Source organism: Mastacembelus armatus, chromosome 2 (genome assembly GCF_900324485.2).
Source record: "Mastacembelus armatus chromosome 2, fMasArm1.2, whole genome shotgun sequence".
Taxonomy (NCBI): Eukaryota; Metazoa; Chordata; class Actinopteri; order Synbranchiformes; family Mastacembelidae; genus Mastacembelus; species Mastacembelus armatus.
Window position 1 is genome coordinate 3,749,104 of NC_046634.1, and position 26,901 is coordinate 3,776,004.

At 44.0% G+C, this 26,901-nt stretch overlaps 1 protein-coding gene and 2 long non-coding RNA genes across 5 annotated transcripts; all 3 read left to right on the top strand.

Annotated features, from left to right (window-relative positions):
• Positions 1-6,323: 6,323 nt before the first annotated feature.
• On the top strand, positions 6,324-7,524 carry LOC113127532 (uncharacterized). Of its 2 annotated transcripts, XR_003295438.2 has the most exons (3): positions 6,325-6,557; positions 6,738-6,821; positions 7,440-7,524. It is a non-coding gene; the product is annotated as an uncharacterized LOC113127532 (long non-coding RNA). The 2 variants fall into 2 exon arrangements; XR_003295437.2 differs by having other exon boundaries at positions 6,324-6,821; positions 7,440-7,482.
• A 4,708-nt stretch (positions 7,525-12,232) lies between these two features.
• LOC113127535 (uncharacterized) lies at positions 12,233-13,626 on the top strand. Of its 2 annotated transcripts, none has more exons than XR_003295442.1 (3): positions 12,233-13,013; positions 13,173-13,224; positions 13,532-13,626. It is a non-coding gene; the product is annotated as an uncharacterized LOC113127535 (long non-coding RNA). The 2 variants fall into 2 exon arrangements; XR_003295441.1 differs by having other exon boundaries at positions 12,233-13,000.
• Positions 13,627-18,031: 4,405 nt separating this feature from the next.
• Positions 18,032-23,735, top strand: LOC113127588 (protein unc-80 homolog). The gene is made up of 3 exons (XM_026302291.1): positions 18,032-18,202; positions 23,330-23,455; positions 23,568-23,735. The coding sequence occupies exons 1-3, from the start codon at positions 18,032-18,034 to the stop codon at positions 23,712-23,714; spliced, it is 444 nt and encodes a 147-aa protein (XP_026158076.1). The 3' UTR covers positions 23,715-23,735.
• The last annotated feature ends 3,166 nt before the right edge of the window (positions 23,736-26,901 follow it).

Below are 26,901 nucleotides of genomic sequence, written 5' to 3' on the forward strand. Positions count from 1 at the left end.
TCCGAGTCAGTCAAAAGAATCGAATTTCCCATCTCTAGTGGGAGGCAGCCAGCAGCCTGATCGAGGGGATCTGCCTGACCCTGCAGCGACAGCCAATCATCTCCTTCCTCCCACACCTTCGATCACTGATCAACGTCTGCGTCAACCTGGTAAGGAAAAAAAGAGGACACAGACTTATCAGGTTTGGATTGGATTTTTAGCTTTTATTTTTGTGCATTGTCAGGTGATGGGTGTGGTTGGACCGTCCAGTGTGGCAGACGGCTTACCTCTGCTGCACCTCAGCCCATATCTTTCTCCTCCATTGCCCTTCAGCACAGCAGTGGTGCGGCTGGTGGCCCTGCAGATCCAGGTAGACTTCAATTATACTCATCTGACTTCATCAAAACTGTGTTCCTAAATAATATGTTCCATACGCCCACTATCAGGACTAACTTCTGTTTCCTCCTTTTCCACCATCCTAGGCCTTAAAGGATGATTCCCTCTCAGTCATGTGATCTCACCTTTCACCAATCAGGAGAGGCGTGAGGGGATGCTGCTCAACCTGCTCATTCCCTTTGTATTGACAGTGGGGTCTGGAAGCAAAGGTACAGACTTTTTTCTGATTTGAGGCAGTTCATGAATAGTTTTTATGAAATCAATTTGGATGGTATCTAAGATGCATCGTATCTAACTTATATTTGCATTTTGTCAAGATTTATTTATTCACATGAAGTTTATTTCTGGTCTAGTGGCAGCATGCGGTCTTTTAAGTGTTCTGTTTCTGGTCTGCACTGTTATTGCTGGTTACCTTGTAAACAGATTTGAAATCTTAGGGACGATCTAGTATAAACACGTCCGTTCACCTACCGTATAATGAAACTATGTTGTAAAATCAATGACTTTGATCCGTGCAGGTTGTTCCTCCATAAAATGACATTGTCGATCCCACAGTAGGTCTTTATAGAGACACTCTGCGATTGAAATGGCCAAAAAGCAATAGCAGATCGGCTGTACCTGGGCGTCTGTGGTGTTTTCTTTGCAGACAGCCCCCACCTGGAGCAGCCCGAGATCTTCCTGCTGCTGCAGACAGTCATCAATATCCTTTTGCCTCCTCGGATCATCTCCGCCTCTCGCACCAAAAACTTCATGCTGGATGCTTCCCCAGCTCACTGCTCCACCCCCGGCGACACAGGGAAGGATCTGCACAGAGAAGGTTTAGCCGAGTCCACCAGTCAGGCTGCATATCTGGGTATGAACGAGAAATGACATCAGCTGATGGCTTTTCTTGTTCCCACCACTTTCTCTTCTAATCCTCTTGCCTTCTTTCTTCCCTGTCCAGCTCTGAAGGTGGTGCTGGTTTGATACGAGCGCTCGTTAGGGAACCAGTGGTACCGCTTAAGCCTGCAGGTAAAAGAGATGGCTCTGCAGAAGGTGGGCGGCCTGGCCTTCTGGGACTTCGTTGACTTCATTGTCCGAACCCACATCCCTGTCTTTGTCCTGCTGAGACCATTCATACAGTGCAAGGTAAAGGAGTCAAATATCGACGTTGGAACCTGTTAATCGACAGGTTCTAACATCACCATAAATGCAGCAATCCTCGGGCCGGTCTCAGAAATGTCATGCGTTTTGCAGTTGTTGACCCAGCCTGCCGACTCCCGTCACCACATCGCCGACCAGCTGGAGCGACGTTTCATTCCACGGCCTCTCTGCAAGAGCTCCTTGTTTGCAGAGTTCAACAATGAACTGAAGATCCTTAAGGAGGCTGTGCTCTGGTCAGACATCAGACACAAAATAAAAGACCTCAGTCCTTTTTCGTATTTTTATCGCCTCGTTAAGGGTCGGCCGATTCCTCGCTTACATTATTAAAACCCCAGCTGGCATCATAGTGAAGATTGTACATGTTGAATTCAGACTGAGATGGACATACTGAATTACAGTTTTTCCATTTTACCTACCACCACCCAACAGCTTACCAAGGCAAACATCTATCAGCACCGTGGGCACCTCTACGTCAGCATATCGCCTCAGTTTGGCCACGATGTCACGCTCCAACACAGGCACCGGCACAGTTTGGGAGCAGGACAGCCAACCGTCACGACAGCCCTCCCAGGACACGCTCAGTCGCACTGACGAGGACGACGAATAGAGTCAGTATCCTTCCCCGTTTTATTTGCCGTTTCTTTTGGTCCATATTCGGTTGGAACAGAACTCACTGCCTACTCACTACCTGGACAAGGTTAGACGTCTGGAAAACTGGTGCCAGAGGAACAACCTCCTCCTCAACGTCAGCAAGACAAAAGAGCTGATAGTGGATTTTAGTACAAAGCAGGAGAGAAACTACCGGACTCCACTCATCAACGAGAGCCCAGTAGAGAGAGTGGACAGTTTCAAGTACCTCGGTGTCAACATCGCGCAAGACCTGTCTTGGACCTGTCACACCAACACGGTGGTGAAGAAAGCCCAGCAGCGTCTCTACCACCTCAGGCGCCTGAGAGACTTTAGATTGCCCTCCAAGGTGCTCAGGAACTTTTACTCCTGCACCATAGCGAGCATCCTGACGGGAAACATCACGACCTGGTTCGGGAACAGCACCATGCAGGACAGACGAGCTCTACAGAGGGTGATGCGATCAGCCGAGCGCATCATCCGCACAGAGTTCTGGACGAGAACACCACTTAGACCTACCTGCTCTCTCGTACAACACTCTCCCCACTCACAGACCACAACACCTGCACATTTGCACATGAGACTGGACATTGCACATTGCACTTTTGCACACTCAAGCACATAATACTGGACTCATTGTACATTTGCAGACCACAACAGGGGTGCACTGGACATTGCACCCATCACTCCCATCCCTTCCAATACTGTACCCTTATCGTGCCCTTATTTCTATTAAAAAAAATGTTTACGTTAACTGAGGTCATGGGCAGTTGTGCAAGCATTTCACTGCATATCATACTGTATGACTGTGTTTCAATGATCCCTCGATCCTCCTGTGTCTAGATGACTCCATGAGCATTCCCAGTGTGGTGAGCGAGCATGAGGCCTTCCTGGCAAGGGTGACATCACCGTTTCTCCGGCCACGCCACCGGCTCAGCGGCCTCACACCCCGAGGCGCCCCCCCCCCCCCCCCCCCCCCCCGCCACCATGTTGAGTCACAGGTAATATTAGTCAAACCGCTTTTTCAAATGTTTTCTTCAGAAATTCACAAACAATTTATGAAACAATGTTTTGATATGATGGCCTGGATCTGTTTGTTCTATAGTTGATGATTTTGTACCTGGTGTTCAGGCAGAGCCTGAAGTGGAGCCAGAGGTTTCACACCAAGTATGAAATGCGATCATACAAAGATATGTAGCCTGACAGTTATAAGTGTTGATCGTGGTGTGAGAATATTAGTTTTTCTTTCTTGAAATGTTAACGTACAATTCTGATCTTGACTTGTTTATGGAATATGTGCAATTAATATTTTGAAAAGGATCAAGCAGCTGTATCCCACAGCCACAGTCATTTTTTCTGTGTATTTCTCTGTTGATTTATAGTGTTTGTTTGTTTGTTTGTTTGTTTTAAATAGTAAGAATAGTGGGATGTGAAAAATATGCTGCAGGTTTGCTAGCTGAGGTCAGAGGGAATACTCTGGCTTCCTACCCTCATAAGAAAGGTGCTCAGCGTGGTGACGCTGTCTGTGTGGGTCCAATGTCTCTGTCCCACCAACCCCCACCCTCCCACTTCCTTTTGAGCACTGACCCTCATCATCTCAGCTCATCTGCTGTGCTATCTAACCAGCCCCCTTCCTAAAAATCTAAAGAGGGCCCTTCAGCCCCAGGGCCAGGGAGCTCTGTCTCTTCTTCTGTGTTAGCTGTGAGTCTTTACAGCTGATGTGCCATCACCAAAGTCAGCCTCTCTCCCATAGTGTTTCATACTGTTTACGTGTCTCTCAGGCTTCTCGCTAATCAAATTGGGTGTCCTACTGTGGATACCAATCTGTACTAATCTGATACAACCTCCAATAGGAAGAAAGCGTGGCCTCAGACAGGTGAGACGGCATCATCGTCCGTCATCTTTTATACAAGGACAAACACGCATACATGCATTGAGGATAATATGGTGGATTTATAGATGTATCATGGTCATCGAGCAAGTGCAAAGGCTTTGGAATAATTGTGTTTGTGTAAAAGTGGTAGTGTGGAAACAATTCTCTATACCTAGTTGCTGTTACTTGTGAGTTCTCTGCAGATACGACGCCCCCTGCTGTGGATTCCAAAGAATGAACCACGAGGTCGATCTGGAGCGAGACTTTCCACAACCCGCAGGAGCATCCAGCCCAAAAACAAACCACTGGGTAACAACCTTCACATGTGTCTGAGAGTTAGCGACAGTAAGGATCAGTGAAAATCTGAAACGATTTTGTTTTACATTTTAAAAAGGGATGAGGCTACACTTATCCCACACTTCAGATCGAGCGCACAGGCCAAATGTGGACTGATAAAAATTGATATTTAGTGTCTGTGTGCAGATTTGAACTGACCTGCTTCACCCCTCCACAACCTCTGTGTTTGTTCCTGTGCTATTTGTTGTATCACCTGTCTTCAAACTGACTCTTCTCACTCTGTTCTGTCTCATGCCCTGTTTCGAAAAAAGAAACTTTATTGGACTGTGAAGGTGAGACCCTGTCCCTTTATCCCACACCTCCTCCCTCCACCGCTCCCGGTACTGGGTACTGCACCCGCCCCGGGCCCTCCGCCACCACCAGCACTGCCGTTGACCCCGCTTCTTCCTCCGCCTCTTCCGGGGCCATCCAGGATCAGAGAAAGCCCCGGGGACGAGGACACGGCGGCACTCCTTCCACGCAGTGACGCCCTGCTGCGGTTCAGAGAGGACGACGGCACAGAGAATCCCCTCCTCACCCTCCTGTTGACCTGGACCTGGATGAGTCCCATGTTTGATGAGGCGACAGGTAGATTGATTCTCTAGCTATTCTATTCTCAGGCAATGAGCTGAATGTATAACATAGTTTATTTTTCTGTTATGTTATGTCATCAGTGGTGTTAATGATGACATAAATAAAGATCAGACATTATCAAGTGATTAATATATTGAAGTTAAACATATGTATAGTGAGAGTAGAGTATATACATCTAAGAAGAAGACGCAAAGTTTATTGTATGATATACATGTAGTGTATATTGTATACATTATATACAACAGTGTGGAGATTAGTCATCCAAAGAATGGATTTTTATAAGAAAATATAAGATTTAATTATCGATAATCAAATCAATCAGTATTAATTAAAGTTTATTGTACTTGAATTTAAGTACTATATTAAAGTTTGTATTAGTGATGTTGTCTTATTCCTTATAACTCATTTCACCGGTGAAGCAATGTGTCATCATTAGCTGTGTTTAACATTATGTGAAGATACAATCATATCTTGTGTGTAGTCTTTACAATAGTAAAGTGGACTTATACATATGGGTTGAGTTTTTCACGCTTTTTTGAAGAAGCTGTTCCCTTTAAATGTGCCATTTCTGTCTAATTATGTAACTGTGTTTGTGTGTAGCTACAGGAATATATGATATACAATAAACGTCATATTTACGATATCATTTTTTGTTCTTTTTTAAAATCATAACTTCGATAACTAAACCATGAATGTTTTTTTGCCAGATCATTTATAGCTTCTCAAAGTGTCCAAATTGATCCAAACAGAGGTCTTTGATTTGACAGCCAAACAAAGTCTTGGTATTGTCTCTGCCATAGACATGAAATGTTGTTTGGAAAGTTCCAATATCGCATAGACGTGTAATCTTAGACGTCGACCAGCAGATGTCGCCATAGTTGATTTGTCCAGCAGATGGCGCCCTTGTTGACCGGCCAACGCTTGGAAACCGTGAGCTTCTTTGTATCCTTAAAAAGGAAGAGGCCCTTCCTTAAAAAAAGTTTCATTTCATCGTAATTCTTGTACATAGAGAGAGCTTAGTGAGCCGGAGTCAAATCGCAATCTTGGCCCATAAAGCGGAATGTGATAATAACAGGCTACGGACGGGACCATTGGATCTTCAGTATGAATGGCGTCTGGAAATGTATGTTAGTCGGATAAAAGGAGAGACGGAGGGAGTGACAGCCAGTGACATGGAAGGTGTTTTAGACAAAGAGTGAACACAGCGAGTCATAATAAATATTAGAAATCGGATCTAAATATAGATAATAAGAATAATGTGGAATGAAGTTCACACTGCGGGTCAGTAGGCGGCGGTAAAGCAACTTTGGCGAGGCTGCAAGCTGCCATGAGGAAATGGCTGAGGAAGAGAGGATCCACTTCCTCCCATAAATCCCTTCGGAGAACGTCACTTCCTCTTTGACAGTCGGCGGAGCCAGACGGAAGAGCCGCAGCGACCCGCGTTTGGCTCAGTAACGGCGGAGATTCGGTGTCGGCGGCGGCTCGTCATGTGGCGGAGACACACTCGGCTTTAGTTGGACGGTCGGACCGCGTAGATGGACGTGGCGGCGGAGGATGGCGGCTAGCTAACCGGCTAACCGGCTGGGCAGTTAGCAGACGGACGCCACGTGTGAGAGTCGCGGTCACGTCAGGGCGAGTTGTCCAACATGTATATGAAAGAAAACGACTCTCTGTACCTTTGTCGTTGTTACGACAATAACAAGAAAGGTCTAGAGAGGCCGGGGGGGAAGACACGGGGTTCATAGTCAAGTGCAGTAATTGTTTTCGTGTTTTTCATGTTTTGATGAAGGTTCGGAGCACGGGGGACGGAGGGACACCCGGCGGCCAGATCCAGACGGAGTCGTCGACCTCCAGGAAAGGACGTCGCTGAGCGGTGAGTGTTAGAATAAAGGACAGCGTATATTGTAAGGTGTGGGTTTGTAGTTCTGAAAGTGTTTGTTCAGACAAACTAGTTTAGGTCAATGCATTGGAACATTTCAGTAGCACATACATGTTATACCTTTATCTGCAGTCATCTCCTAGCCTTAGTCATGTCAGTAGCCCAGTCAGTTAACTATGTCAGTGTTTGTTTCTTTCCAAATCATATGCAGTCAATGTATTTCAGTAGAGGTAAATGTGATAGATGAGCAAAGGTTTAGAAAAGTGTTAGGACTCAAGGGAAGGAACAGTGTAGGAGAGGGTGTGAATAGATGTGCTACTTGTGATGCTTGTTCTTTCTAATAAAGTGACATGTGAACTCTGACTCTCTTGTCCTCATCATTGTAACTAACTGTAGCATGAGACAGCAATGTGAGTGGGAAAGAAGGTAGGTTGTGGTGGTAGAGAACAGAAACGTCTTTTTCATTGTTTGTGAGCATCATGTGCCCCTCATTTATATCTGGCAACAAACAAAAACCTTAATTTGAAGAAACAGTAATTACATAAGCAGATGGGATAAGTGTAAATAGTTTTTATTGGTGGAACAAATGTTAACAGTTTGTTGTCCTTGCAGGATCCATTCAGAGGCCTTTTGGTTCCTGCTGCTGCCCCAGAGAGGAAAAAAGGTATCCTGAATATGGAACATACTAAAGGAAAAGAACTTTAATAAAAACTGAAGTGTCTAAAAGTGAAAGAAGTCTTTTTTGTGTCTTTGTAAGAAGAAACGTTTGACTTAAGTTTAACATTTACTTAAAACTTTATTAACTTAGAAAAGTGCTTTTTGAAGTGTCACATTCAAGTCAAATCACTTCACAACAACACACAGACCTTTAAGTCCAAAAATTGCAAAGTCATTTCACTTCAATGCACAAAGCTGCTTCATCCAAATCGAACTCATCTTTGCTCTGGACTGCAACACTGACAAAGTAGCAAACATCCAAGTCAAGTCACTTTGCAACCACAGGTACACTTCCTGCTCTTTGTGTTGCAAAGATGACTCCACTTCAATGGCTGCTCCTTTGTCATCCAAGGCAAACGTTGTTTAAGGCAAGCATGAAGACTCCAGGAAACCTGAAATGAAAAAAAAAAAGTTTAATTTTACTATGGATTGGGGTTGATAAGAGAAATGTTTAATTCATCTGTGATATTTATAATTATCTCCACATGTAATAAAATACAAAACATGTTTCTAAACACTGCTTGTCTTGTCTCTTAATAAAAGTTACCTTGCAAACAAGCAGTTTACAAGGTAGCCAACAGCTTCTCCAGGCCTCCTTATTTTACCTGAAAAACAAAAATAGTATTTCCGGGAGAGGAAGCCTCAGCTACAATCCTGAGACAAAGGAAACGGGGGAGAAAAATAAACTAAACTGCTCCGTCGCACGTCTCTGAAATTAAAAATAATTTATGAATTAAATTATCCTCCACAACAGCCCCGCCCGGAAGTCGGAAGTTCAGACTACATTCATTCCTTCCGCCCGTGACGACACATCCGGTGCCTTGTCACGTTCAAGACACAAACCCAGCCCTCCTCTACAGCAAAAAAGAAAAACCACGTTATTTCTGCTTCTCTCGTCTGTAAAACAAACAAAGATCTCCGTCCACAAACGCCATTAAAAACATGCGGGGACTCCGGGTCTGCTGCGCGACTCCAACCCGCTTCAGCACCTGAAACAAACTCCGTTAACACCTGCTACAAACATTTAGCTCCGACGATAAACACACACTCTGCCTTCTCCGCCGACCTGTAGGAAACAAACACATTAAACAAAGAAACACTCCTCACAAACCGTCAGCCCCGGACTCCAAGACTGACGCTGTTTGCCGTCGTCCCTGTAAACCAAAAACCAAACCAAACTTTCATGCCTGTTTCGTCCTCAGCGGAACGAACAGCCCGAACTCTGCAAACAAAACACAACAGGTCAGAAACAAGTTCAACTGAGCGTCGACTCGTCAAACGATCGACCAGCTCACGCCGAACGTACTGAACCCGTCTGAACCTGGACCTTAAATGAAACCGGCCCGCCTTCCCGCAGACGCTTAAATAAACGCACAGCCACGTGATATAGCCGCCGTCCAATCGCACGCGAATCTTTCTACGCATGCGCCGTAGGGATGTGTCGGTAGTTAACGAAACGGCTCGAGGGGAGGCTGTTTGACGTGAAGGACGGGAGCCGGCAATGTCAATGACCAAACTAAGGCAGAACGTAGAGTCTGCAAGACTAAAATCTCATATAGATCTGGCTTGTAAATAGTGAAACGTTTGTTTTTGCACTTTCTCATTTATTTTTGTATCGCTCTGTAGAGTGTATAAATAAAGGTGGACTTATATAATCAACAGTTCATATGGTGCATGTTTTTTCACATTAGTGTTGGTAATAAATGAATTTAAGCACCAAAAAATCTGAAGAGCCACGGAAAGAGCCGTCTCTTTAGTGAGCTGAGCCAAAAGACCCGGAAATCACATGACTAATGCGTCGCACGTTTTCCACATTACTGATTATCTCTCGGCCACGCCCCGGCTCCTGATTGGGAGCCGCTTTGTTTCTCTCTTTCTCTCTCTCTCTCTCTCTCTCTCTTTCTCTCTGTCGCTTTTCTCTTCAATCCACATTTGATTGACATGTGTGACGTCTCTGTCTGCGCTGAGCGGAGAGGGGAGGGGCGGAGTTACACACACAGCAAACACACGAACAGAAAACGCAGCAAAATCTGGACACATTTCAATTACATTGACCAAACTAAGGCAGAACGTAGAGTCTGCAAGACTAAAATCTCACATAGATCTGGCTTGTAAATAGTGAAACGTTTGTTTTTGCACTTTCTCATTTATTTTTTTATCGCCCTGTAGAGTGTATAAATAAAGGTGGACTTATATAATCAACAGTTCATATAGTGCATGTTTTTTTACATTAGTGTTGGTAATAAATGAATTTAAGCACCAAAAAATCTGAAGAGCCACGGAAAGAGCCGTCTCTTCAGTGAGCCGAGCCAAAAGAGCCGGAAATCACATGACTAATGCGCCGCACGTTTTCCACATTACTGATTATCTCTCGGCCACGCCCCGGCTCCTGATTGGGAGCCGCTTTGTTTCTCTCTCTCTCTCTCTCTCTCTCTCTCTCTCTCTCTCTCTCTCTCTCTCTCTCTCTGTACCTTCTGCAGGTGTCCCTGGTCCTGGAGCTGTATATTGCTGATGTGCAGTTACTGGCCCCACCAACCTGCAGTGTCTAGTTGTTGTTTATTGTTGCTGTTCTCTTCTCTCTCACCGTATTAGTTAATGTTACTACAAAACCTGATGAAACAAACCACCTTTTCTTAATGAAATAAAAGCCTGTATGACTAACACATAACACACAGGTTATTGTACTTTGCAATTACAAACCTCTGGCATACCTCTTCTTATAATATACCTACTTTACCCTCTCTCTTCTTTCTATAGCAGGGGTGTCAAACTTACGGCCCGCGGGCGAGATCAGGGCTGCAAACGGGTTTAATCCGGCCCGCGAGATGATTTGAAGTTTTAATTAGCTGCAATTTTTCAATGAAAGAAACTGCTGTTCTAAATGTGTCCACTGGGTGTGGCAATAGCAATTATGTTAAGCAGGCAAACTGTTTATACCAGGGCTGAGCATGTAGGCCTATACTTGTTAGGTGGCCCGGAGGTAGCTGCCTTGTCGGTCCGGTCCGGCCCACTTGGGTATAGATTTTCCTTCATATGGCCCCTGACCTAAAATGACTTTGACACCCCTGCTCTATAGTCTTGGCCCCCAGTATGACTGTAAAAATCCTGTAAGGTGAAGGAAGTCGGTCGTAGCACAGAAGAGGAATATTTCATTGAAATGACATATTCAATTCAATTCAATTTATTTGTATAGCACCAAATCACAATACAAATCTTCTCAAGGCACTTTACAAAAACTAAAAACCCAACAAATCCCTCATGAGCAAGCACTTGGCGACAGCGGAAACCTCCAGCAGAACCAGGCTCAGTCTGGGCGGCCCTCTGCCTCGACCGGTTGGGGTGAGTGGATAATAACAATAAACAACAAATAGACACTGCAGGTTGGTGGTGCCAGTAACTCTGCTAAAAATCCGATGAGTAATGAAGAGTTGGTATAAAGGACTAAAATGAGGTGTTTAATGTGAAATAAAGTCCAAGAAATGGTTTAGTGTAGATGTGCTGACAAATAAGAGGTCGGTTTATTTAGGACTACACCTGTGACTATAGACTAGTGAGATGGCGTCATCTATAGACGTATGAAGGTCATAGGGTCAGGTGCAATGAGGCTCTTGAGGGGGCGTGGCCGAGAGATAATCAGTAATGTGGAAAACGTGCGACGCATTAGTCATGTGATTTCCGGCTGTTTTTAGAGAACTGGTTCTTTTGGCTCGGCTCACCAAAAGAGCCGGGTCTCTCCGTGGCTTTTCAGATTTTGTGGTGCTTAAATTCATTTATTACCAACAATAATGTAAAAAAATGCACAGTTTATTATATAAATCCACCTTTATACACTCTACAGAGCGATAAAAAAATGAATTAGAAAGTGCAAAAACAAACGTTAAACTATTTAGAAGCCAGATCTATATGAGATTTTAGTCTTGCAGACTACGTTCTGCCTTAGTTTGGCCAATGTAATTGAAATGTGTCCAGATTTTGCTGCGTTTTCTGTTCGTGTGTTTGCTGTGTGTGTAACTCCGCCCCTCCCCTCTCCGCTCAGCGCAGACAGACACCACACATGTCAATCAAATGCGGATTGAAGAGAAAAGCGACAGAGAGAAAGAGAGAAAGAGAGAGAGAGAGAGAGAGAGAAAGAGAGAAACAAAGCGGCCCCCAATCAGGAGCCGGGGCGTGGCCGAGAGATAATCAGTAATGTGGAAAACGTGCGACGCATTAGTCATGTGATTTCCGGGTCTTTTGGCTCAGCTCACTAAAGAGACGGCTCTTTCCGTGGCTCTTCAGATTTTTTGGTGCTTAAATTCATTTATTACCAACACTAATGTGAAAAAACATGCACTATATGAACTGTTGATTATATAAGTCCACCTTTATTTATACACTCTACAGAGCGATAAAAAAATAAATGAGAAAGTGCAAAAACAAACGTTTCACTATTTACAAGCCAGATCTATATGAGATTTTAGTCTTGCAGATTCTACGTTCTGCCTTAGTTTGGTCATTCACATAGCCGGCTCCCGTTCTTCACGTCAAACAGCCTACTCTCAGAGCCGTTTCGTTAACTACCGACACATCCCTACGGCGCATGCGTAGAAAGATTCGCGTGCGATTGGACGGCGGCTATATCACGTGGCTGTGAGTCTATTTAAGCGTCTGCGGGAAGGCGGGCCGGTTTCATTTAAGGTCCAGGTTCAGACGGGTTCAGTACGTTCGGCGTGAGCTGGTCGATCGTTTGACGAGTCGACGCTCAGTTGAACTTGTTTCTGACCTGTTGTGTTTTGTTTGCAGAGTTCGGGCTGTTCGTTCCGCTGAGGACGAAACAGGCATGAAAGTTTGGTTTGGTTTTTGGTTTACAGGGACGACGGCAAACAGCGTCAGTCTTGGAGTCCGGGGCTGACGGTTTGTGAGGAGTGTTTCTTTGTTTAATGTGTTTGTTTCCTACAGGTCGGCGGAGAAGGCAGAGTGTGTGTTTATCGTCGGAGCTAAATGTTTGTAGCAGGTGTTAACGGAGTTTGTTTCAGGTGCTGAAGCGGGTTGGAGTCGCGCAGCAGACCCGGAGTCCCCGCATGTTTTTAATGGCGTTTGTGGACGGAGATCTTTGTTTGTTTTACAGACGAGGGCGGGGTTTGTGTCTTGAACGTGATAAGGCACCGGATGTGTCGTCACGGGCGGAAGGAATGAATGTAGTCTGAACTTCCGACTTCCGGGTGGGGCTGTTGTGGAGTCGTCAGCAGCCTCACGAACTGTGCAGGTGTTTTGTTTGGAGCAGCTTAATAATTTAATTCATAAATTGTTTCTAATTTCAGAGACGTGCGACGGAGCAGTTTTTATTTTCCTCCGTTTCCTTTGTCTCAGGATTGTAGCTGAGGCTTCCTCTTCCGGAAATACTATTTTTGTTTTTCAGGTAAAATAACGAGGCCTGGAGAAGCTGTTGGCTACCTTGTAAACTGCTTGTTTGCAAGGTAACTTTTATTAGTGAGTACAAGACGAGCAGCGTTTAGAAACATGTTTTGTATTTTATTACAGATTGTGAAGATGATTGTCAATATCACAGATATAAGTAAAGTAAACATCTCACCCTCTTATCAACCCCAATCCATAATAAAATTAAACTTTTTTTTTTTTTCATTTCAGGTTTCCTGGACTCTTCATGCTTGCCTTGGATGACAAAGGAACAGCCATTGAGGTGAAGTCATTTCTGCAACACAAAGACAAGGAAGTGTAGCTGTGGTTGCAAAGTGACTTGACTTGAATGTTTGCTACTTTGTGCACTGAAGTGAAATGACTTTGCAACTTTTGGACTTAAAGGTCTGTGTGTTGTTGTGTGGTGATTTGACTTGAATGTGACAATTCAAAAAGCACTTTTCTAAGTTAATAAAGTTTTAAGTAAATGTTAAACTTAAGTCAAACGTTTCTTATTACAAAGACACAAAAAAGACTTCTTCCACTTTTAGACACTTCAGTTTTTATTAAAGTTCTTTTCCTTTTTTCAGTGTTCCATTTCCAGGAACCAAAAGGCCTCTGAATGGATCCTGCAATGACAACAGAAACTGTTATTTATTCCACCAATAAAAATGATTTACACTTATCCTGTCTGCTTATCTAATTACTGCTTCTTCAAATTAAGGGTTTTTTTTCTCTTTTGCCTGATATGAATATGAGGGGCACATGATGCTCACGAACAATGAAAACACATTTCTGTAATCTACCACCACCACATAACCTTTGACACCTAAACTCCCTTCTTTCCCACATAATTAGACAGCCCTTAATGTTTCATACTCACATTGCTGTCTCATGCTACAGTTAGTTACAATGATGAGGACAAAAGAGTCGGATTTAAATGTCACTTTATTAGAAAGAACAGACATCACAAGTAGCACATCTATTCGCACCCTCTCCTACACTGTTCTTTCCCTTGAGTCTTAACACTTTTCTAAACCTTTGCTCATCTATCACATCTACCTCTACTGAAATACATTGACTGCATATGATTCGGAAAGAAACAACTGACTGGGCTACTGACATGACTAAGGCTAGGAGATGACTGCAGATAAAGGTATAACATGTATGTGCTACTCAAATATTCCAATGCATTGACCTAAACTAGTTTGTCTGAACAAACACTTTCAGAACTACAAACCCACACCTTACGATATACGCTGTCCTTTATTCTAACACTCACCGCTCAGCGACGTCCTTTCCTGGAGGTCGACGACTCCGTCTGGATCTGGCCGCCGGGTGTCCCCCCGTCCCCCGTGCTCCGAACCTTCATGAAAACATGAAAAACACGAAAACAATTACTGCACCTGACTATGAACCCCGTGTCTTCCCCCCCGGCCTCTCTAGACCTTTCTTGTTATTGTCGTGACAACGACAAAGGTACAGAGAGTCGTTTTCTTTCATATACATGTTGGACAACTCGCCCTGACGTGACCGCGACTCTTACACGTGGCGTCCGTCTGCTAACTGCCCAGCCGGTTAGCCGGTTAGCTAGCCGCCATCCTCCGCCGCCACGTCCATCTACGCGGTCCGACCGTCCAACTAAAGCCGAGTGTGTCTCCGCCACATGACGAGCCGCCGCCGACACCGAATCTCCGCCGTTACTGAGCCAAACGCGGGTCGCTGCGGCTCTTCCGTCTGGCTCCGCCGACTGTCAAAGAGGAAGTGACGTTCTCCGAAGGGATTTATGGGAGGAAGTGGATCCTCTCTTCCTCAGCCATTTCCTCATGGCAGCTTGCAGCCTCGCCAAAGTTGCTTTACCGCCGCCTACTGACCCGCGGTGTGAACTTCATTCAACATTATTCTTATTATCTATATTTAGATCCGATTTCTAATATTTATTATGACTCGCTGTGTTCACTCTTTGTCTAAAACCCCAGGGCGCCATCTGCTGGACAAAACCTTGATATTGCATTTGTGGACATAAATCACGGCGAGAAAAGCCGCAGTCTTCTGAGACTTTCATTACATCTTATTTCTCTCTATAGACGTTGTAAAGATGAGCACCTTTTAACAACCTGTACAAATCTGTTTTGTTCGGCTGTATATGTCTTTTTAATTTTCTCAATGATTTAGGGGTGTATATAAATGTGACCGACCTCTGGGTCCGTTGTAGCCTATATGCTCTTTATTATTTAGGCCATTTAATTCATATGTAGAATTTCTGAATCAACTATGGCGCCATCTGCTGGTCGACGTCTAGGATTACACGTCTATGCGATATTGGAACTTTCCAAGCAACATTTCATGTCTATGGCAGAGGCAAAGACCTCTGTTTGGACCAATTTGGACACTTTGAGAAGCTATAAATGATCTGGCAAAAAAAACATTCATGGTTTAGTTATCGAAGTTATGATTTTAAAAAACAACAAAAAATGCACCCAGCGCTGATATCGTAAATATCACGTTTATTGTATATCATATATTCCTGTAGCTACACACAAACACAGTTACATAATTAGACACAGAAATGGCACATTTAAAGGGAACAGTAACGCTTCTTCAAAAAAGCGTGAAAAACTCAACCCATATGCATAAGTCCACTTTACTATTGTAAAGACTACACACAAGATATGATTGTATCTTCACATAATGTTAAACACAGCTAATGATGACACATTGCTTCACCGGTGAAATGAGTTATAAGGAATAAGACAACATCAGTAATACAAACTTTAATATAGAACTTAAATTCAAGTACAATAAACTTTAATTAATACTGATTGATTTGATTATCAATAATTAAATCTTATATTTTCTTATAAAAATCCATTCTTTGGATGACTAATCTCCACACTGTTGTATATGATGTATACAATATACACTACATGTATATCATACAATAAACTTTGCATCTTCTTCTTAGATGTATATACTCTACTCTCACTATACATATGTTTAACTTCAATATATTAATCACTTGATAATGTCTGATCTTTATTTATATCATCATTAACACCACTGATGACATAACATAACAGAAAAATAAACTATGTTATACATTCAGCTCATTGCCTGAGAATAGAATAGCTAGAGAATCAATCTACCTGTCGCCTCATCAAACATGGGACTCATCCAGGTCCAGGTCAACAGGAGGGTGAGGAGGGGATTCTCTGTACCGTCGTCCTCGCTGAACCGCAGCAGGGCGTCACTGCGTGGAAGGAGTGCCGCCGTGTCCTTGTCCCCGGGGCTTTTCTGATCCTGAATGGCCCCGGAGGAGGCAGAGGAAGAAGCGGGGTCGACGGCAGTGCTGGTGGTGGCGGAGGGCCCGGGGCGGGCGCAGAACCCAGCAATGGGAGCGGTGGAGGGAGGAGGTGCGGGATAAAGGGACAGGAGAGCAGGTTCAGGAAAGAGGCAGCAGGGAGCATGTCCTGCATGGGGGTGTTGGGGTGGAGGGCCGGGAGATGGAGGGTGGAGGGGAGAGGCTGCTGAGGAGGCCCCACTGCTCTCTCTTCTCCTGTTCCTTGTTCAGTTTGTTTAATGAAAGCATATTGTCTTTAGTTATCCATCTAAAGATTTACATTTTTTCATGAGTGCTTTTCGTCTCCATATTAACAGGTTTAAGATACTGGAAAATGCATGAAATTCAAGTGAGCGTACCCCTTATATTGTCTCCTACCTGCTTGTTTGCAGGGCCGTGGAGGTCGGCGCTGACCGTGGGACGTGGCGTGACCTCCGGCGTGGCGGACTTTGAAGAGGCCGGAGGGGCCGCGACGCTGGGAGTCAGGGGCTTGCCCTCCCCCGCGGACGCCTGCTGGGCTTGATTCTCTGTAATACACAAACACAATTATTCCAAAGCCTTTGCACTTGCTCGATGACCATGATACATCTATAAATCCACCATATTATCCTCAATGCATGTATGCGTGTTTGTGCTTGTATAAAAGATGACAGACAATGATGCCGTCTCACCTGTCTGAGGCCACGCTTTCTTCCTACTGGAGGTTGTATCAGATTAGTACAGATTGGTATCCACAGTAGGACGCCCAATTTGATTAGCGAGAAGCCTGAGAGACACGTAAACAGTATGAAACACTATGGGAGAGAGGCTGACTTTGGTGATGGCACATCAACTGTAAAGACTCACAGCTAACACAGAAGAAGAGACAGAGCTCCCTGGCCCTGGGGCTGATGGGCCCTTTTTAGATTTTTAGGAAGGGGGCTGGTTAGATAGCACAGCAGATGAGCTGAGACGATGAGGGTCAGTGCTCAAAAGGAAGTGGGAGGGTGGGGGTTGGTGGGACAGAGACATTGGACCCACACAGAAAGCGTCACCACGCTGAGCACCTTTCTTATGAGGGTAGGAAGCCAGAGTATTCCCTCTGACCTCAGCTAGCAAACCTGCAGCATATTTTTCACATCCCACTATTCTTACTGTCTATGTAAAAAAAAAAAAAACTGTGCGACTGAGCGTGTCCTGGGAGGGCTGTCATGACGGTTGGCTGTCCTGCTCCCAAACTGTGCCGGTGCCTGTGTTGGAGCGTGACAACGTGGCCAAACTGAGGCGATATGCTGACGTAGAGGTGCCCACGGTGCTGATAGATGTTTTGCCCTGGTAAGCAGTTGTGTGGTGGTAGGTAAAATGGAAAATAAACATAAACTGTAATTCAGTATGTCCATCTCAGTCTGAATTCAAAATGTACAATCTTCACTATGATGCCAGCTGGGGTTTTAATAATGTAAGCGAGGAATCGGCCGACCCTTAACGAGGCGATAAAAATACGAAAAAGGACTGAGGTCTTTTATTTTTGGAGCAAATGTCTGACCAGAGCACAGCCTCCTTGAGGATCTTCAGTTCATTGTTGGGCTCTGCAAACAGGGAGCTCTTGCAGGGAGGCCGTGGGATGAAACGTCACTCCAGCTGGTCGTCGATGTGGTGACGGGAGTCGGCAGGCTGGGTCAACAACTGCAAAACGCATGACATTTCTGAGACCGGCCCGAGGATTGCTGCATTTATGGTGATGTTAGAACCTGTCGATTAACAGGTTCCAATGTCGATATTTGACTCCTTTACGTTGCACTGTATGAATGGTCTCAGCGGGACAAAGACAGGGATGTGGGTTCAGACAATGAAGACAATGAAGTCCCAGAAGGCCAGGCCGCCCACCTTCTGCAGAGCCAGGCTGGGGGCTGTCTGCAAAGAAAACACCACAGACGCCCAGGTACAGCCGATCTGCTATTGCTTTTTGGCCATTTCAATCACAGAGTGTCTCTATAAAGACCTACTGTGGGATCGACAATGTGATTTTATGGAGGAACAACCTGCACGGATCAAAGTCATTGATTTTACAACATAGTTTCATTATATGGTAGGTGAACGGACGTGTTTATACTAGATCGTCCCTAAGATTTCAAATCTGTTTACAAGGTAACCAGCAATAACAGTCCAGAACAGAAACAGAACACTTAAAAGACTGCATGCTGCCACTAGACCAGAAATAAACTTCATGTGAATAAATAAATTTTGACAAAATGCAAATATAAGTTAGATACGATGCATCTTAGATACCATCCAAATTGATTTCATAAAAACTATTCATGAACTGCCTCAAATCAGAAAAAAGTCTGTACCTTTGCTTCCAGACCCCACTGTCAATACAAAGGGAATGAGCAGGTTGAGCAGCCTCCCCTCACGCCTCTCCTGATTGGTGGAAGGTGAGATCACATGACCAGCCGCACCACTGCTGTGCTGAAGGGCAATGGAGGAGAAAGATATGGGCTGAGGTGCAGCAGAGGTAAGCCGTCTGCCACACTGGACGGTCCAACCACCCCCATCACCTGACAATGCACAAAAATAATGCACAAAAACTGACTCGGATCTTTAACTCTGGAACAGTAAATTGAACGAATCATTTTGAGTCATTTCGTTCATTTTACAGCAGGTGGCGCTGTAGCCCTCTTGTGGGCGTTGTAAAAATGGCCGCGGTTCTCAAACACTATATACTGAAGACAACATGGTTTGCTTCAGCTGACATATTATAATACACAAAATGCCACAAGCAATTCAGACCATGTGAAAACCTAGGAAAGCAAATACACACCACAATAAAGTGACTCGTGTCCTGCATCCTCCCTGCCATTGTTGTTTAACAGCGCCACGGTGACTTGGTAGCTGTCACGTGACAAAAGAACGAGGACCGGAGGACGGACGCGCAGTTGAGTGAGTCGTGAACTAATCATCTCTGTTTCCTGTCATGCTGACTGAGCTTATGCAGCTGCTGCCATGTGGCGAGAGAAGGTACTGCATGAAAATGAACGAATCGCTCACTGAGAGGACTCATTACTCCCGAGTCATATAAAAGATTAGTTCATATTGAACGAATCGTTCACGAGCGACACATCACTACCTCCCAGTCCACCTGTCTCCTGGAGAGCACACACCATACACCACCACCACATTAAAAGCACATTTATATGAATTTCTGAAAGACTAAAACACAAATGTCACAGTCACATCACTCTATAAACATGTCCTCCCAAATAATTACTACCCCCTCTGTGGCTGTAACAAAGGCTGTACTGACAACAACAAATACCGCAAAGCTCACAGACATGGCCAACTCAGCACCACAGCAACAGATTGTGGTGCGATCACACCGGTGTTCCCTCAGTCAGCCGAGTCCTTCTCATGTCATAAAAGAGGAGCGATGTTTGCATGTTATGATTTTTTTTCTTACCATGGTTTGACATTTTTTGTACTGCATTGCTGACTGTTGTCAGGATTTCCTGACTCTTTTTTGCTAAGGCTTTTAAGTCCATTAGGACTGAGACGGTGCAGCGGTAACACTCGTCTGAAATTAAAATCTGCATCATCTCAGAAAGACTGGACTCCCCTGGCTTAGAGGGAACACCGCCAGGGAGCTTTCATTACTACACATGTCCTCCTTCTAATTTCAGCGTGTGTCAGAGGCAGCAGGTGCCAGAGCAATCCTGAGGAAAAACCGCATTCTCATCATCGATGAGGCGACAGCTAACGTGGATCCCAGGTACGATGTGTAGTGGCCCTGTATAAACACTAGGGCTCATGACATATCCATGCAGTGTTGTAACTCGTCAGTTGATGGAATGATTGTGATCAAAACGCACGAACAAGTCTACAACTACAAAAGTCAACAAGTCGACAAACTACAAAACTAATCTGATGTTTCCCTGTACAAAAGAAAAGTTCAGTGTCTGTGGACTTCAATGGAGAACTGAACTAGTCCAGGTGAAACTCCAGGTGCCTTCATTCTGGATTCACTGTTTGTACGGACCGGGATGGTTCTTAAAGGCTCAGAAAGACACTGTGTCTTTAAACACAACTAATATTTTGTTGTGTTTTAGGATTGATGTCATTTTTATTTGACACCGGGTCACTGTTTGGGAGCATGTCGCACAGGCAATGTGGTGACATCTGCTGGTCAGAGACTAGAGTCAGGTCTTAGAAACTTGCACGTGGTAGGTTCAAGTCCTGTCCAAAGCTAAGCTGAATGAAGTACACTAACAGATCTTGGTCACATTAGCTTTGTTGATCAGAAAAGGTAAATGTAGCAGAAATATGGTGTTTGTTGACCGTTCCTGTCAGAACTGTGGCTGCAGCATTTTGGATGAAGCGGAACCTTTGTACGGAGTTATGGGGCCATCCCAATAAGAGGCGTTTAGTAATGTTGGCTCGACGTAACCCAGACATGGACTGTTTTTTCTCTATGTTGTGTCAGGATGTAGAGATGAGTTAGAGCTGTGAGTCAAAGGACAAATGTTGTGAAGTAAGTACAAGGATTTTTACAGTCATACTGGGGACCAAGACTATATAGAGAAGAGAGAGGGTAAAGTAGGTATATTATAAGAAGAGGTATGTCAGAGGTTTGTCATTGCAAAGTACAATAACCTGTGTGTTATGTGTAGTTCATACAGGCTTTTATTTCCTTAAGACCAAGGTGGTTTTTTATCAGGTTTTGTCGTAACTTACTCATCGGTGCGAGCGAAAGAACAGCACCCAGTTCTGGGGGGCCAGTAACTTCAATTACAGCTCAGGACCAGGGAACCGCAGAAGGTACAGTTGGAGAGAGAGATATGAGGATGCAGTAAGAGTGAGGAGAGAGAGCGAAGAGGATGGAGACGAGGATCCGAGGACGAGAGGGGACACGGTGCAGAGGTACGAGAGCGAGGAGGAGAGAGAGAGAGAGAGAGAGAGAGAGAGAGAGAGAGAGAGAGAGAGAGAGAGAGAGAGAGAGAGAGAGAGAGAGAGGAGAGCACAGTTAGTGACAAACAATACATATATATGAGGAGGATGGGAGTTAATATGTGTCACGAAAATAACACAATAATGTAATATGTGGAGAAGTTGTGGTGAAAAGTGAAACGTGAATGATAAACATTTTTGGGTCATGTACTGAAAGTGTGGTAAAACTGAAGCATCAGTATCAGAAGTGCTAAAAATCCGATGAGGAATGAAGAGTTGGTATAAAGGACTAAAATGAGGTGTTTAATGTGAAATAAAGTCCAAGAAATGGTTTAGTGTAGATGTGCTGAGAAATAAGAGGTCGGTTTATTTAGGACTACACCTGTGACTATAGACTCAGTGATATGACGTCATCTGTAGACGTATGAAGGTCATAGGGTCAGGTGCAATGAGGCTCTTGAGGGGGCGTGGCCGAGAGATAATCAGTAATGTGGAAAACGTGCGGCGCATTAGTCATGTGATTTCCGGCTCTTTCCGTGGCTCTTCAGATTTTTTGGTGCTTAAATTAATTTATTACCAACAATAATTTAAAATTATGCGCAATATGAATTACTAATGTAAAAAGACATGCACTGTTGATTATATAAGTCCACCTTTATTTATACACACTGATAAAAAAATAAATTAGTGCAAAAACAAACGTTTTCTCAACTTTTTTTAACCTTTCCAGTCCGTTTGTGTTTTGGTCCCTCCCTCCTGTTCGTGTGTTTGCTGTGTGTTTAACTCCGCCCACCCCCCCGCTCAGCCCAGACAGACGCCACACGTGTCAATCAAATCAATCAAATGCGGATTGAAGAGAAAAGCGACAGAGAGAGAGAGAGAGAGAGAGAGTAAGAGAGAGAGAGAGACAAACAAAGCGGCTCCCAATCAGGAGTCGGGGCGTGGCCGAGAGATAATCAGTAATGTGGAAGTTAGTGATGGGAATTCCGGCTTTTTTGACTCGGCTCACTAAAAAGAGCCTCTTCCGGTGGCTCTTCAGATTTTTTGGTGCTGCACTGTTGATTATATAAGTCCACCTTTATTTATACACTCTACAGAGTGATAAAAAAAGAATTAGAAAGTGCAAAAACAAAAGTTTAACTATTTACAAGCCAGATCTATGTGAGATTTTAGTCTTGCAGACTCTACGTTCTGCCTTAGTTTGGTCAATGTAATTGAAATGTGTCCAGATTTTTCTGCGTTTTCTGTTGTCACTCATTTTCTCAACTTTTTTTTACATTTCCAGTCCGTTTGTGTTTTGGTCCCTCCCTCCTGTTCGTCTATTTGCTGTGTGTGTAACTCCGCCCCCTCCCCTCTGCTCAGCGCAGACAGACGCCACACATGTCAATCAAATGTGGATTGAAGAGAAAAGCGACAGAGAGAGAGAGAGAGAGAGAGAATCAAAGCGGCTCCCAATCAGGAGCCTTATTTCTGAGGCCATTGTGGACTGAGAAACAAGGAAATGAATGATGTCTGATATCTGACGTTCATGTATTTGTCACCTGACACCCGACATACATTATTGATTCATGGGATCATAATTAATTAGTGGTCTTTGATTCTTGTAGATGTGTGTAGTGTTATTGTGTATATAATGTAAAGTGTGATTGTAAATAAATACTTTCCAAAATTATATCAACATGTTGATTTTGTGTTATACTCTGCCACAAATCGTTCATCGTTCACAGCTCAGGCTGTGTGGCGAGCTGTACACTCGTTCTCGGATCGGTCCCTCGTTCATTTGTCACGTGACAGCTACCAAGTCACCGTGGCGCTGTTAAACAACAATGGCAGGGAGGATGCAGGACACGAGTCACTTTATTGTGGTGTGTATTTGCTTTCCTAGGTTTTCACATGGTCTGAATTGCTTGTGGCATTTTGTGTATTATAATATGTCAGCTGAAGCAAACCATGTTGTCTTCAGTATATAGTGTTTGAGAACCGCGGCCATTTTTACAACGCCCACAAGAGGGCTACAGCGCCACCTGCTGTAAAATGAACGAAATGACTCAAAATGATTCGTTCAATTTACTGTTCCAGAGTTAAAGATCCGAGTCAGTTTTTGTGCATTATTTTTGTGCATTGTCAGGTGATGGGCGTGGTTGGACCGTCCAGTGTGGCAGACGGCTTACCTCTGCTGCACCTCAGCCCATATCTTTCTCCTCCATTGCCCTTCAGCACAGCAGTGGTGCGGCTGGTGGCCCTGCAGATCCAGGTAGACTTCAATTACACTCATCTGACTTCATCAAAACTGTGTTCCTAAATAATATGTTCCATACGCCCACTATCAGGGCTAACTTCTGTTTCCTCCTTTTCCACCATCCTAGGCCTTAAAGGATGAGTTCCCTCTCAGTCATGTGATCTCACCTTTCACCAATCAGGAGAGGCGTGAGGGGATGCTGCTCAACCTGCTCATTCCCTTTGTATTGACAGTGGGGTCTGGAAGCAAAGGTACAGACTTTTTTCTGATTTGAGGCAGTTCATGAATAGTTTTTATGAAATCAATTTGGATGGTGTCTAAGATGCATCGTATCTAACTTATATTGGCATTTTGTCAAGATTTATTTATTCACATGAAGTTTATTTCTGGTCTAGTGGCAGCATGCGGTCTTTTAAGTGTTCTGTTTCTGGTCTGCACTGTTATTGCTGGTTACCTTGTAAACAGATTAGAAATCTTAGGGACGATCTAGTATAAACACGTCCGTTCACCTACCGTATAATGAAACTATGTTGTAAAATCAATGACTTTGATCCGTGCAGGTTGTTCCTCCATAAACTGACAATGTCGATCCCACAGTAGGTCTTTTCACTTTCACTTTCTCACTTTCCACTTCCTTTTGAGCACTGACCCTCATCGTCTCAGCTCATCTGCTGTGCTATCTAACCAGCCCCCTTCCTAAAAATCTAAAGAGGGCCCTTCGGCCCCAGGGCCAGGGAGCTCTGTCTCTTCTTCTGTGTTAGCTGTGAGTCTTTACAGCTGATGGGCCATCACCAAAGTCAGCCTCTCTCCCATGACACTTTTTGACAAAATGACACTTTAGTTGTATTTTTTTTGGTCCTGTTTTATGAACTATACTTTTGAGAAATGGATGTCAAATCTGTTTAACCCCTATCCTACACACTTCAAAAGGAATGAAGGGGGGATTTAAAAAACTAGACACCTCCAGTTATTAGTACAAAAATTTCTTTTCTCTGCGTTGCTACTCCAGCCCCTACTGTCCCCTGTTGTGTTTTCGGTGTATGAATCATGGCAACCTGCCCCGACCGGGCATCTTGTAGCAGAGTGTTTGTGTTGTGTATGGGTATATGTTGAAGTTAAATGTCGTCAATAGGCAGAGCTGGGGATGCGGTGGCCTTGTGGTTCCTTCGCCGCTACGTATTTCTGCATCTTTGCGTTTGTGTCCATCTCTGTGATTGAACCAGGGTGGCCAGCGTGCAGAGTGAACCTGGCCAGCAGAACCTCCTGATACAACCTCCATTAGGAAGAAAGCGTGGCCTCAGACAGGTGAGACGCCATCATCGTCTGTCATCTTTTATACAAGGACAAACACGCATACATGCATTGAGGATAATATGGTGGATTTATAGATGTATCATGGTCATCGAGCAAGTGCAAAGGCTTTGGAATAATTGTGTTTGTGTAAAAGTGGTAGTGTGGAAACAATTCTCTATACCTAGTTGCTGTTACTTGTGCGTTCTCTGCAGATACGACGCCCCCTGCTGTGGATTCCAAAGAATGAACCACGAGGTCGATCTGGAGCGAGACTTTCCACAACCCGCAGGAGCATCCAGCCCAAAAACAAACCACTGGGTAACAACCTTCACATGTGTCTGAGAGTTAGCGACAGTAAGGATCGGTGAAAATCTGAAACGATTTTGTTTTACATTTTAAAAAGGGATGAGGCTACACTTATCCCACACTTCAGATCGAGCGCACAGGCCAAAGGTGGACTGATAAAAATTGATATTTAGTGTCTGTGTGCAGATTTGAACTGACCTGCTTCATCCCTCCACAACCTCTGTGTTTGTTCCTGTGCTGTTTGTTGTATCACCTGTCTTCAAACTGACTCTTCTCACTCTGTTCTGTCTCATGCCCTGTTTCGAAAAAAGAAACTTTATTGGACTGTGAAGGTGAGACCCTGTCCCTTTATCCCACACCTCCTCCCTCCACCGCTCCCAGTGCTGGGTACTGCACCCGCCCCGGGCCCTCCGCCACCACCAGCGCTGCCGTTGACCCCGCTTCTTCCTCCGCCTCCTCCGGGGCCATCCAGGATCAGAGAAAGCCCCGGGGACAAGGACACGGCGGCACTCCTTCCACGCTGTGACGCCCTGCTGCAGTTCAGTGAGGACGACGGCACAGAGAATCCCCTCCTCACCCCCCTGTTGACTTGGACCTGGATGAGTCCCATGTTTGATGAGGCGACAGGTAGATTGATTCTCTGGCTATTCTATTCTCAGGCAATGAGCTGAATGTATAACATAGTTTATTTTTCTGTTATGTTATGTCATCAGTGGTGTTAATGATGACATAAATAAAGATCAGACATTATCAAGTGATTAATATATTGAAGTTAAACATATGTATAGTGAGAGTAGAGTATATACATCTAAGAAGAAGATGCAAAGTTTATTTTATGATATACATGTAGTGTATATTGTATACATTATATACAACAGTCTGGAGATTAGTCATCCAAAGAATGGATTTTTATAAGAAAATATAAGATTTAATTATCGATAATCAAATCAATCAGTATTAATTAAAGTTTATTGTACTTGAATTTAAGTACTATATTAAAGTTTGTATTAGTGATGTTGTCTTATTCCTTATAACTCATTTCACCGGTGAAGCAATGTGTCATCATTAGCTGTGTTTAACATTATGTGAAGATACAATCATATCTTGTGTGTAGTCTTTACAATAGTAAAGTGGACTTATGCATATGGGTTGAGTTTTTCACGCTTTTTTGAAGAAGCGTTACTGTTCCCTTTAAATGTGCCATTTCTGTCTAATTATGTAACTGTGTTTGTGTGTAGCTACAGGAATATATGATATACAATAAACGTCATATTTACGATATCATTTTTTGTTCTTTTTTAAAATCATAACTTCAATAACTAAACCATGAATGTTTTTTTGCCAGATCATTTATAGCTTCTCAAAGTGTCCAAATTGATCCAAACAGAGGTCTTTGATTTGACAGCCAAACAAAGTCTTGGTATCGTCTCTGCCATAGACATTAAATGTTGTTTGGAAAGTTCCAATATCTTAGACGTCGACCAGCAGATGTCGCCATAGTTGATTTGTCCAGCAGATGGCGCCCTTGTTGACCGGCCAACGCTTGGAAACCGTGAACTTCTTTGTATCCTTAAAAAGGAAGAGGCCCTTCCTTAAAAAAAGTTTCATTTCATCGTAATTCTTGTACATAGAGAGAGCTTAGTGAACCGGAGTCAAATCGCAATCTTGGCCCATAAAGCGGAATGTGATAATAACAGGCTACGGACGGGACCATTGGATCTTCAGTATGAATGGCGTCTGGAAATGTATGTTAGTCGGATAAACGGAGAGACGGGGGGAGTGACAGCCAGTGACATGGAAGGTGTTTTAGACAAAGAGTGAACACAGCGAGTCATAATAAATATTAGAAATCGGATCTAAAT

Bases quoted from the DNA above. Each gene is read 5' to 3' on its own strand.
- LOC113127588 (XM_026302291.1), top strand. From the start codon at position 18,032: ATGTCGATATTTGACTCCTTTACGTTGCACTGTATGAATGGTCTCAGC. The intron at 18,203-23,329 runs GTACAGCCGATC...GTGCATTGTCAG, and splicing joins AAAACACCACAGACGCCCAG to GTGATGGGCGTGGTTGGACC. The intron at 23,456-23,567 runs GTAGACTTCAAT...CCACCATCCTAG, and splicing joins TGGTGGCCCTGCAGATCCAG to GCCTTAAAGGATGAGTTCCC.